Source organism: Rousettus aegyptiacus, unplaced genomic scaffold (assembly GCF_014176215.1).
Source record: "Rousettus aegyptiacus isolate mRouAeg1 unplaced genomic scaffold, mRouAeg1.p scaffold_m13_p_1, whole genome shotgun sequence".
Classification (NCBI taxonomy): Eukaryota; Metazoa; Chordata; class Mammalia; order Chiroptera; family Pteropodidae; genus Rousettus; species Rousettus aegyptiacus.
Window position 1 is genome coordinate 11646152 of NW_023416284.1, and position 13249 is coordinate 11659400.

Here is a 13249-nt window from a genome sequence, read left to right on the forward strand (position 1 = left end):
GAACCCAGAAAGGCTGGGTTCATCTTCCCCCACAGAGGCGTTGCTTTTCTGTTTCTGTGGAGGGAAAACTTCCCCTTCCCCCGACTTTCTAGCTTTCCTTTATATTGCTCTCCATTTGCTTTTTTTTTTTTTCTATAGCAATTGTCACTTTACAACTAAACATCTATTATGCTTATTGTTTATTGTGTCCCCTTTTAGAATGTAAACCCCACAAAGCTGGGGATCTTGATTTTGGTTACCATAGTGTCTCAGTTGGTCGAAACAGTGCCTGACACTTAGATGATCAATAAATGTTGAATAAATGAATGGAATCCACAATATTAATCTGCACAGTGTCCAGTAGGGACTCTTCTTAGCCAGGGGAAGAGATATACAGCGGGGTCACACCCAGGGTGCCACACCTTTACCTGCAGTGACTCTACCCCCACCTAGCCTAGGGTTGCCCAAATCTGTTCATGATCTGTTAAACTGGGAGTGCTAACACCTCAAGGACTTCATTCTCAGTGTCTAGCACTGTCAGAGGATGGCTATGCTCGAAAGACCTTGAGGAGGCGGTAACCTGCTGTTTAAAGGTTTGAAGAAAGTATTATACAGGTTATTACAAATAATATATAATATTATATAGGTACATGTGTGTATATATGTGTGTATACATGTGGCTGTCAAGCGATCTGCCCAGTATCTCCCAACGGGCGCCCGCAGGTACCGTGGTGATCCCCACTGCGGGTGGGCAGCCCGGCATTGGGGGGCAGTCCTAGATAAAGGCAGGTCACAGTCCCCTCCTCTGAGTTTGTCCAGAGCCTCTGCGTCCACCACGTGTGGGTTGGGGAAGGGTTATGCGTGGCTGTGGAGGCTGCTGCAGCTGGGGAGGCGACTTGATGCAGCTGGGGCACCCGGATCGCCGCTCCGCAGGCCTGGGGTGCTAGGGACCCCGCCCGCCCGCGAGGCGGGGGCTCTGCTCTCCCCGCCCCCCGCAGGGCGGGGCGCAGGTTCCGCGGCCAGGGGACCGCGCGCTCCAGGCAGCGCCCGTCGGCTCCCCCGCGCGCGCCGGCCCCTCGCAGCTCCTCCCAGGCTCCCTGGGCGCCTGCCTGGCCCGCCGCCGCCTCTTCCGCTCGCAGCCCCGCGGCGCCTGCCGCATTCGCCGGCAGCGGAGCAGCGCCGAGCGCCCCAGGTACCGGGCGCAGGCGGGAGCGGGGCCCGCGACCCTGCGGCCGGGTGGGGAGGGGGCGGAGGCGCGGCTGCTGCTCCTTCTGTCCCCGCTGGTCCGCACGGCGTCGCCCCAGCCCCCGCCCGCCGCGGGGTCCCGTGTCGCCCCAAGCCCGGGGGTTGCCTTTGCACCGGCCGTGAGAACTGCCTTCCCCGGGCTTTGCCCTGGCCAGTGGGCCGCTACCCTGCGACCCCCAGCACTACGGCTCCCGACCTAGGGCCCGCACACACCCACCTGCCACGCCCTAGAGCGCCCATTCGCCTCTTGCTCCCACCTCCCCGGGTCCTTGCCCCAGGCAGGCGCCCTCGCCCCAATCTTACCGCCTCTTCTAGGGGGCTCTGGTCCCACCCATCTAACCCCCAAGAGTCCCGTGGCTTCCCCAGCCTCCTGACTTTCCATCCGCTCCCTCTAAGGCACTTTGCTCCTCATCAGGTGCCCCTCCCTAACTTCCTGCCCGTTTGTTTAATCCAGGTGTCTCTGCCTCACCCCTGAGGACACCTGTGTAACCCCTCTCCATCCTCTTCCGGTCGCTGCCCTTCGACCGATCGCCCGCCCCGCCCCTCTCGTCCCACCTGCTGGGATCTGTCCTCAACGACGAACCCCTCCGAGCCCCTCGCCGTGTCTTCCCGCCCATCCTCAGGACTCCTCTCGAGCCTCGCGGCCTCGCTGTCCACCCTCAGCCCCCATGGTCCCAGAGCCGGGCCCTGCGCACAATAGCACCCCCGCCTGGGGGTCGGGGCCGGCGTCGGACCCCGGTGGCAGCGGCTGGGTCGCGGCCGCGCTGTGCGTGGTCATCGCGCTGACAGCGGCGGCCAACTCGCTGCTCATCGCGCTCATCTGCACGCAGCCGGCGCTGCGCAACACGTCCAACTTCTTCCTGGTGTCGCTCTTCACATCGGACCTCATGGTGGGGCTGGTGGTGATGCCGCCCGCCATGCTGAACGCGCTGTACGGGCGCTGGGTGCTGGCGCGCGGCCTCTGCCAGCTGTGGGCCGCCTTCGACGTGATGTGCTGCAGCGCCTCCATCCTCAACCTCTGCCTCATCAGCCTGGACCGCTACCTGCTCATCCTCTCGCCGCTGCGCTACAAGCTGCGCATGACGCCCCTGCGCGCCCTGGCGCTCGTCTTGGGCGCCTGGAGCCTCGCTGCGCTCGCCTCCTTCCTGCCCCTGCTGCTGGGCTGGCACGAGCTGGGCCGCGCGCGGGCACCCACCCCGGGGCAGTGCCGCCTTCTGGCCAGCCTGCCCTTCGTCCTCGTGGCATCGGGCCTCACCTTCTTCCTGCCCTCGGGCGCTATTTGCTTCACCTACTGCAAGATCCTGCTGGCCGCCCGCAAGCAGGCCTTGCAGGTGGCCTCCTTCACCACCGGCACAGCCGGCCAGGCCTTGGAAACGCTGCAGGTACCTGGGGTACGCAGGGAGTCCCGGGCTTGTGGGATGGAGAGGAATGAGCAGCCATTGGGTGCCTATGGGGCGTCCACCACTTAATACACACTTGCTGGCCATCTCCAAGTGGCCATTGTCAGCTCCCACCTTTCTTCTGAACTCCAGCCTCAGTGCCCGTCAGGATGCCAGGCAGGCTTCTGGCAGGTAACATGCAACAGGGGATTTGTGGCGTTCCAACTCTCCCACCTGCTCCTCTTCTGTCTTCCCTTGGGTGGAAAACGGCACCATCACGGCATCATGCCAGAAACTTAGGGATTCGTTAGTGAAAACTGCTGGTGCTGCGTGCTAAACATTTGCCATCCCCGATGCCACCTTCCTAATCCAAATCACCATTGCTCTTACCTGGGAGTCTCTGAGGGTCTCCCACCAGCTCCCTCTGCTTCCACTCTGGACACACTCCTGTCCATTTTCTGCACAGGAGCCAGAGCAATTAGGAAAAAAAAAAAAAGTGATCACATTGCTCTCTTGCTTCAAACCCTTCCGTGGCTCCCCACTGCTGTCAAGATAAAGAGGAGACCCAAGTCAGGATCCTTCCCCCGGCCTCTCTCTGCACGAGCCAAGGGGCCTTTCTGGCGGTTCCTAGAAAGCACCAGACTGACTTCACGCCAGGGTCTTCGCACTTGTTCCCTCTGCCTCAAATGTTACCCCTGGAGCTGCCCACAGGTCGCCCCTTCCTGGAGGCCGTCCCTGACCACCCTGTCTGCACACTCACCTGTCCTCTCTGCCCTGCTATTCCCTAGCTAAGTCCCCAGTTTATTTGTTCCAAGATCTGTTGCTCCCGCTCGAATGTCAGCTCCGTGATGGCCGAGTGTACTGAAGATGGGGTAGGCCCTGCAGTGTCTAGAAGTGGAGCACCTGCTCTTGTCACCCAGGCCACACAGTGCCAAAGTCCTATTGTCCCCCTGAGGGATGGGGTTTGAGACTGACCAGGCCTGAGCCCCAGAGAATTAGGTCCTGAGGAAGGTCCTGACTGGGCTCTCGTGGCTTATCTTGGTGTAGCCTCCGGTGGAAGAGGCTTCTGCAGGATGGAGGGGCGCCTCGCGAGTCACTGGGTGGATAGGGAATTGGCTGAGGGCTGAAAGGCTATCACCCTTGTCGGTGGTCCCCTGGAGCAGCTTGTCTCTCCCGCCCGGTGTTGCAGCTGGCCTGTGGACCAGGAGAGCATGGCCCAGGGTGGGCAGGAGGTCCTGACATCAAGCCTGCTCTCTCCCCACTCTGTGTTCATTGGAGAGCATTCCTGAGTCTCAGCAGGTGGCTGTGACCCTGACTTGGTTCTTCAGTGGTAGGATCACTGCCATGGGCCATCCCCACTCTCTCTGGGTTCTCGTTAAGGACTGTTTTCAACACTTTAGGCAAAAGGAACCACCTCGGGCTCTCTGGCTTACTATTCCCTCCACTCACTTCCCCGCAGACTCCTCAAGCCACTTCATGTATATATACTTAGCATTTTATTTAAATCATCTCACTTATCTTTTTACTTCCATGGATTTGTTTAGAAAGAAAACCTTTCTCGTCCGGAAATGGAAAATCAATATCTTTTCCATAAATAGAAGGTGATCAATCACAATTTCAGTGAGGTTGCAGAACCCGGCAGTACTAATGAAGTCCAGTTTGGATGGCTGAAGTGACTGAGCCAAGCCTGCTTCCTCTTTGTTGTGTTAAACGGATGCTCAAGGTGAGGCGGCATGGACATGAGACTTTCTCATGATGTAACCAGAAGACCTGAATGGGAATTAGAAAGGGCTAATGCTCCCACTCTGTGACTCGGTTATTTTATGGGGTGTCCATCTACCATCTAAAGTCGTCTCCCATCCCACCGTGGGAAGCTCTTCTCTAGGGACTAAGGTTGGGAGAAGCCGACTGGTCTTGGTGAGGTCAGGGTGGGAGGTGTCTTGATTCTTGGATCTAGGGGGGCCTGTGACACACGGATTTTCTTTCCATAAAGTTCCTTGGCTGGTACCAGGACCGGACCTGAACTTGAGGCCTCAGAACCTGGGCAAGTGTTCCCCACATGCAACCAGGCTCAGCCCCACAGTCTTTGAGCATTCCCTATCTGCCAGGTGCCACGCTGAGCTAATCCCCAAACACCCAACGAGGCAAGTGCTACCATCATCCCTGTTCGACAGATGGGGAAACTGAGGTTCAGGGAGCGGGGTGGTGACTTGCCCAAGGTCACACAGTTGGTTAGTGAGGTTCAGGCTCAGACTCGGCCGATGCTGAAGCCTCAGCGTGTGTCACACTCACTGCCTTGGGCGGTGACACTGTTAAAACGCTGCCTCAGGGACACCGCCTTGTGTCCTTCTGCTTCATGGGCTGTGCCTTCTCAGTCTCCTCTGTCCGGTGCTCCTGATCTGCCCCCGGCGGTGGCATCCCCGGTCCTCAGTCCTCTGACCTCCTTGCTCTTTTTCCACATTCAATCCCTGGTGAGTTCATCTTGTCTTACGACTGGAAATACCACCTACACGCTGGTGGCTTCCAGCCTGGGCTGCTTAGCTAACATGCCCCAAACAGAACTTGGATATTCCGGGCCCCCGCCCTAGGCCTTCCTCCCAGTCTTCCTCTTATCAATTCATGGCAACTCTGTGCTTCTAGTTGCTCAGGCCAGGGACCTCGAGGGCAGCCTGGACACCTCTTTCACCCCCCACATCGTGTCCTCTTATCTCCAGCTTCAATACGTGTGGCCACTTCTCGCCTTCATCACTGCCCCCTGGCCCCAGGCTGGGCCCCTTCACCTGCTGCCTGGGTTATTGCAGGAATCTTCCACTGACTCCCCAATTCTATTCTTGCTTCCTTTCGATCTTACGCAGCAGCCGGAGCAAGCCCTTTAAAACCTAAGTCCTGTCATGTCGTTCTTCTGCTCCCGGGGCCTTGCATCTCATCTCACCCAGCCCTTTGCTTCTTCTCTGGCCTCTCCTCCTTCCACACTGGCCTCCGGGCTGGTCTTTGAGCACACCAAGCACAATCCTGCCTCAGGACCTTTGCGCTGCTGTTCCTTCTGCCCGGAGGGCCCTTTCCCTACATCTCCACCTGCTTCTCTCTGCAACTTCCATCCATTTTTCCCCAGCCTCTGCTCAGGTGTCGACCAGAAGTGGCAACTGCCACACTCCCCCTGTTCTCCTTCAGCCCCAAGTTTCTGAGTCCTTGTTCTCAGCAGCACTGACCACCACCTGACATGTTAGATACTTTCCCAGTTATTTATCCATTGTTTATTTCCTCCCACTAGAACGTAAGCTCTGTGAGGGCGGGAACTTGTCTCTTTGCTTATTGCTATATTCCCATGACCTGAAATAGCACCTGGCATATCCTAAGTGCTCTATGCGTTATTGATGGAAGAAATGAAGTGAACACAGTGCTTCACAGAGCCGGCAATTCGATCCCTGTTGACACTGCCTCCTTGCTTCCTACCCCTTTCACGATCAGGTCTTCTATCTGGTGGATCCTATGCTTTTCAGCGCACGTGTTGAGGACCTACTTTGTGCAGGAGCTTTTCTAGGCTGTGAACACCATGGCGAACAGGACTGAGAAGGTCTTGCCCTCTCGGGATCTGTGTTCTAGATGGGGAGACGGACATTGATCCCGGAACCTTGTCACGATGAGGGTTATAGAGATTATAAGAGGGATGCCTCACCCAATGAATATTCAGAAACTATCATTCAATGTGTGTCTGTTTGCAAACTGAAGCAAAGAAGGCATAATGAGCCCTAAAACCAAATGCTGGGAGGGGTCTTCTTGGGTCATGTAGGCCGGCACCCTGCCTCTGAGGCGGAATGACCCATGGGCCCCTCAAGCCAGAGTGTGTCCTAAATTTAGTATGCTAAATCCTCCCACTCTTCGGAAAGACTTTTGGTGAGAATGTGGCATCTCAGACCCTGCCACAACCCTGCTTCCCAAACCCCTCGGCTCCGAAGAGAGCCTTCTGTGCCCCCGTTTTCCATATCGCCTGGAGACTTGCTCGTGGGTTGGAACTTTGCTTCTGGGACGTTGCCTTCCCTTCGGTCTCCTGCGTCGTGACCCTTTTCCTCCCACTCGAGTCGGCATGCTTGAGAGAACCGGCAGTGAGGGGGAGGCTCTCTCAATCCCTAGACCTAAAGGAACTGATGAGCATGAACAGCACTCGGGGTGCACTGGACCCCTTTCCTCCTGTTTTAAGCCCCATTTAGCCCTTAGCTCCCTTTCCCAGTCCAGCCTCCAAGCCTCCAGCTCCCCCACAGAAGGAAGGGAGTTGGGCACAGGCCCCAGGAGTCCTTGCCTTTCTGGAGTCGAGGACGTGGGAGCTGAGCGGGCTGGAGCGTTTTATCTCCCCACCCCTGACACCCGCCTGTTTATGTGAGCAGGCTGTTAAAAGGCCACTGGTTGGCTCCGTGGTTTCAGCCAGGTCTTCGCAGCCCCAGGGGCTGTGAGAAAGGGGGTCATGCTTATAGCTGAGGCGGGGACTGTGGGCTGGGGAGGGGGAGGGGGTGTGGGAGGTGGTGGTATCAGAGCGAGTTGCTGCCAGGGCAGGAGACACAGAGGCAGAGGCAGAGGCAGAGAGACATGTGTGCCCACGTGGGCATGGGGCTCATCCTCGGGAGGGTCAGCCTGGGGGGAAGCAGCAGCAGGAGGCCAGGCTGGGAGTTCTGCTTTCTTAGCTCCTCCCCGTCTGCCAGGAATGCCGCGTTTCTGGGGTCTGTAGCCCTCTCCCCACCATCCTCCTCTGGGCCTCATGTTTCCCCCCTTCTCCCACCCTTTTCTCCCTCAGTTCCATCTCACCCCATTCTCTTCCTTCCTTCTGCTCCCCTATCGTCCTCTCTTCCTTCTTTCCCATCAATTTCTTCTCCTTTCCCTACCCCCTGCCTTTTCCAACTATGCATCGTTTTGTCTTAGCAACCCACCTTCCCTTCGATCTCTGCTTCCTCCTCCTCCTCCTCCTCCTCAGAGGAGGAGGCTGTGATCACAGAAATATCTCGGAGGGGAAGGAGAGGGCTGAGCTGGGGAGAGGCTGACAGAGGAGCCATGTCAATCAAGCATGGCAGGCTCGGCGGCTGCTGGGAACAAGGTGACTTGGTGCAGCCAGGGCTGGGTGTGGGACCTTGTGTGTCTGGCTGGTCATAGGTTCAAATCCTGCCTCTTTTCCATCACGTCCAGATGACTATGGACAAGTCCCTCACCTCCCTGTACTCCAGGGACAAAGCTATTTATCACTTGAGGCTATTCGAAGAACCAATGAGATAATATATGTAAACCCGGCACATAGTAGATGCTCAACAAATGTTAGTTCCTCTTGTGGTAAAATATATGGTTCTGGGGAGCTCACCCCGTTAGGGGCTTTCTAGGGAAAAAAAACCATCACTGCCACCAGCAGCATCATCACCATTATCAAAGAGCTAAACTGGACATTAATAACAATTAGTAACAACAGCAACGTAGCTAACATTTATGCGTTTCATACTATGTGCCAGGCACTGTTTTAGTAACTCTGTATTATCTTACTTAACCTTTACTACAGTCCTCAGAGGTAGACACCATTCTGAGTGTCATTTTGCAGGTGAGAAATCTGAAGGCCCTCGCTGAAGGTCCCTCGGCAGGTTGGGAACCAGGCCATGACTTGAAACCAGGCAGTCTGGCTCCAGAATCTGCCTTGTAACCCTCACACCATGATTAGATGATTATAAAGATTTCAAATGGCACAGGGAATGCACAAGCATATTTTAAAATAAAAACTGAAACCGAGAGATGTGAGACCTCTCCGCCTTCCATCCGGTCACCTTCCTCCGCCAGGGCACTCATCAGTGTGGCATCCGTCTTTCCAGTCCTGTTTCGATATGGTCACATATCTGTTCACATACCTAAAGAAATTTAGTGTTCTGTGCATTCAAAAAAAAAAAAACCCAAATAGGATCATGCTGTATTGTTTTACGACTTGTCATTATCGCTGAATAGGTCTCGGAGATCTTTCCATTGGATTGGTTTATTCTTTTCGACATCTGCGTGGTATTCTGTAGAGGGCTGCACCAGGATTTTTAACCACTCTCCTTTCGATGGACATTTAGGTGGTTTGCTTTTTTTTTTCCCCATCACAACAGTGCTGTGGTGCACATTCCTGTGTGTGCCATGTGCGTGGGCATGTGTGCAGGTGTTTATAAACATAGGGACCTGTAAGCAGAATTGCCTCCTGAAGGACATCGCCAAATTGTCCTCCAGGTGGCTGCCCTCTGACGGTGACACACGTCATAGACATGCGTAAGGGACACACGAACAACAGAACATGGCCATGAGGGGCTGCGAGGTGGCAGCGAGAAGTAGGGAGACGGAAGTTAGCACTAGTCAGACCCCAGGGTGTGGGCCGGGGGTTACCGCTGGCTTCTGTTCCATGAAGGCCTCTCAGTGACAGAGACGGGGTTTCTGTAACCCCACCCTGACTGTGGCCCCTGGGTGCCATCCCCACAAATGGAAGCAGCACGGGAAAGTGGAAGAATTGGTTTCTGGAGCCAGAAATGACTTTGAATCCGTGACTCAGCACTTATCTGTTGTGCAACTCCTGGCAAGTTATTTTGCCTCTCTGAACCTCATCTACGAGATGGGAATAATCCCTACCTTCCATAAATGAATATCAAATGCTGATGCATAGTAAGTGCTCAATCAATGGGATCACAGTGCTGACTTGGGGTCTTGGTTTTAGGCCTTGTACAAGTGCAACGTGACCCTGGGAAGGTCCTCTACATTCTCTGAGCCTCGGTTTCCTTCTCTCTTCCCCTTTACCTGTGTTCTTGGGTCAACTTTTTGGGGAGAAGAGGAGAAAGAAAACCCAGGGTTCTTCCCAGGAAGGTTAGAGAGGGAATCTTAGGTTATTTTTACTCCATCTCTGGAGCTCCCTGCCCTGCTGATTGCCCCAAAGATATCTCCCCAAGCGCCTCAGTTCCCCAGTGCCCTAGAGCTCTGACAAAGTCAAGGCTCTCTCTTGGCTTCCCTCTTTCCGGTCGTCAGGGGCCAGAGGGGTACCTGTATGGGTGGGGCCTTCTGGAGACAGTGGCTCCCCACTTCCCTATTGTGTCCCCATTGATGGCAATTCAAAGCCATGGCAAACCTTGAGATTATTCTGAAGCAGGAGCTTCTCCTCCAGGCTGACCACGATGGGGCCGCAGAAGCCACATGGAGGTCACTCTGGAGGAGAGACCATGAGAAGGGAAAAGAGAAAAGCAGGTCTTCTTTTCCTCCCCTGCTACAGTACAGCATGTTGAGTCAGAGCGTTTGCCCTGACGTCTGTGCTTCTTCGGGGAGCCAGAGCTGCCGGCAGAAGGACAGGGCTCCCAAGGGTGCTAAAATTTCTCTAACCTCATACATACACCACTGAGCCAACATCAGAGCCACCAAATATCTAGCGTTTACTCCGCGTTAGGCATTATGCATGCATTTATTATCCACGGCCTCACAGCAACTCCATTGGCGAGGATTATTTCTCACACTTTACAGACGTGGAAACAGAGACTCACGCAGGATCACAGAGTAAGTAAGTGGTAGAGGCATGATTTGAAGTCAGATCACTTGTGTTAAAAGCCTGGCTCTTGCGTCTGCACAGTGCTGCCCCCATAAGGCACAGGGGAGAAAGCAAGGGGCTCTCTCTGGCTGGCCTTTGTGAATTGGCCCTTGATAGTCACATAACCAGACTTCACCTGGATGAACACACCGAGGGCTGGGAGTTACAGGGTGCTTCGGCTTCCCGCTCCCGCCCACTGCCACCCCAGAGTCAGACCCACAATCCTATAGAAAGATAGTATGGAGCTGGAGTTTCAGCACCATGGACAGGAAACCAATTCTAGCCACCCTGGGGAGGCGGGGAGGGAAGAGCAGAGCTGGAAGGGGAGCTCCTCCTGCACCTGGGAGAGGGGTGGGGGGTTTGGCTTCGCTGCTTTCTGGAGCTGACACATCTTGGCTTTGCCTCCTCCACCCCCTTTCCATCTGTGAAGGTTGCCAGGGAGTCTGGTTCCCTTCCTGCCTCCTCCCGACTCTTTCATCTGCCCAACCCACCACTGGTTGCTTCATGAACTAAGCTGGGCTCTCACACAGTTTCGAAAATGTTGGGGGGAATTCCTGGCTTTCAAAGCCCAGATGTGTTCCCTGGCAGCACACACACACCTTGCATAGTTCAATGAATGGTGCGTACCTCTGCACGCCGACATTTACTTAAATCGTGAATCTTGGTGGGTCTCACTTTGTGTGAGTCTTATATGTGTGAAAATTCATATTGTTTACAACACATGGTTTAGAGGAGGACTTCACATTCCAACTTTCGTGGACCCTTAGGGGTTCATGGATGGACTGCAAGGTGGTCTCAGAACCCTGAAGAAGTGTGGGAATTATTTTTCATGTGTATGTGTGTATGTAAAAATTTATAAGCCTTTAGTTTTCTGGGGAGCAGTTTTGTAGATTTCATTAGATCTTAATGGGCTCATGAGGTTGAAAAGTTATGGAAACTGCTGGGTTAAAGTACCGTTCTAGTTTGGGGAGCCTGTCTATGTTTTGGGACTGGGTGAAAAGTCAGACTCTAAGCTCCTCATCCCCATATCCTCCTTTCCATGGCTGCTGCGAACCACCTTCTTCCTCGTCCTTCTCCACATTCCTGACCTTGGAGTCTATTTTTGGGAATGGAGCTATCTGCCGGTCCACAACATAATTCGAGTTGTAAAATGCCAAGGTCACTAGCACCCCTAATAATTTATAATAGATCTTATTGTAAACACTTGCTCTTTGCAGATGTTTTTTTTTTTTTTTTAAATGACTCAATATTGTGGAGCATGAGCATAAAAGTGCAAGCAAAAATATCACTCCAAAGTATGCAGAGAACCCATATACAAAGAGATCGCCAAGCCCTGGACAGCAACAGGGCCTCTTCCGTCAAGTACTCAATTGCAACTAATTCTTGTGGCACCAAAGGTTTTGAGAGGTGCTGGGACTCGCAGTTGTGTGTGTAGAGCCCCCGAGAGTTGACCTTTGCATAGAGGGTGGATTCTGTGAACTGTGTGATGTCTGTTCGGGGCAGTGTCGCTCTGTCTAGCTGTATTTCCTAGGGCTCCTTGTAAAGCGCTGGGTCAGGATCAAGGCTCAGTCTGTTGTTGGGGCCAGCGCACAGTCTTGGGCTAAGTCTGGTCTGGGACTGAGGCTCAGTTTGAGACCTTGGTTATATAGGGCTCAATCTGTGGTAGGTCTCAAGAGATCAGACTGGGACCATGAGCAGGGCTTGGTTTATTGCCAATGTCAGGGCGTGGTCTGGAGTCAGGGTCAGGCCTCAGAGCCAGACTACAGTTGGGGCTCAATCAAGAGTGAGAGGTCAGTTTGTTGCTGGTACTACGGTTCCACCTAGAATTAGGATGGAGGCTCAGTCTGAGGCTGAAATCAAGGTCAGACTGGGACTCCTTCTCAGCTGACTCATGTGGCCTTTCTTTCTGCAGGTGCCCAGGACCCCACACCCAGGGCTGGAGTCAGCTGACAGCAGGCGTCTGGCCACCAAGCATAGCAGGAAGGCTTTGAAGGCCAGCCTGACGCTAGGCATTCTGCTGGGCATGTTCTTTGTGACCTGGTTGCCCTTCTTTCTAGCCAACATAGCCCAGGTAATGCCACTTCCGGGGGATAGGTGAGTCTAGGCCTTCCTGGGGAGGCCCCAAGTCCCACGCCAGCCCAGGCATGGGGAGGGAGGAGGGCGGGCTGCCTCTCACGGTGTACGTGTTTGTGTCTACCCCGGCCCTGCTGGGCGGGGTGGTCTGCGTCTGCCCCGGGACCAGGCGTGATGCACCCCATCCCTCCAGGCCGTGTGCGACTGCGTCTCCCCAGGCCTCTTCGATGTCCTCACGTGGCTGGGTTACTGTAACAGCACCATGAACCCCATCATCTACCCACTCTTCATGCGGGACTTCAAGCGGGCCCTGGGCAGGTTTCTGCCGTGTCCCAGGTGTCCCCAGGAGCGCCGGGCCAGCCTGGCCTCACCCTCCGTGCGTACTTCTCACAGCGGTACCCGGCCGGGCCTCAGCCTGCAGCACGTGCTGCCCCTGCCCCAGGCCTCTCACGCTGACTCTGACCCAGGCTCAGGAGGCTCCTCAGGCCTGCAGCTCAGGGCCCAGCTGCTGCTGCCGGGAGAGGCCAGCGGGGACCCGCTGCCGCCTGCCAGGACTTCCGCCGTGGTCAATTTCTTCAACATTGATCCCGTGGAGCCCAAGCTGCGGCTGCATTTTCTTAGTGCCCCCCCAAACTGATCTGGGTTTGGAGCTGGTTGGTGGGGAGCTGGACTGGATGGAACCAAGTCCCCGAGTCTTTGGGCCAGCTCTTGGCTGAGGCCAGGAGGCTGCAGGTCTCCTGGGAGCCCTCCGAGCTCCAGTGGGGTGCACTCAGTCAGCCTCCGCTGTCCACTCCAGGTCGCCTACCTGAGGGATGATAGCTGGCTCTGATCGTTTTCTCCAAGATGCTCCACTGCCGAGTGTAACTTGTGGCTGTGCATAGAGGATGGTTGGCGGGCTCTGGGATTGCGGAAGAGAACCTCTTGGTTCTTCAGATTAAGATGAAGACAATCATCTCGTTAGCACCTTCTATCAGACTGCGAGGGAGGGATGCCTGTGTCTGCAGAGATGGAT

At 55.1% G+C, this 13249-nt stretch overlaps 1 protein-coding gene across 1 annotated transcript; it reads left to right on the forward strand.

Moving 5' to 3' along the window:
* Positions 1–1534: 1534 nt before the first annotated feature.
* HTR6 (5-hydroxytryptamine receptor 6) lies at positions 1535–13122 on the forward strand. The gene is made up of 3 exons (XM_016128308.2): positions 1535–2606; positions 12077–12235; positions 12431–13122. Exons 1-3 carry the CDS (start codon positions 1893–1895, stop codon positions 12872–12874), a joined length of 1317 nt encoding a protein of 438 aa, XP_015983794.2. The 5' UTR covers positions 1535–1892; the 3' UTR covers positions 12875–13122.
* The last annotated feature ends 127 nt before the right edge of the window (positions 13123–13249 follow it).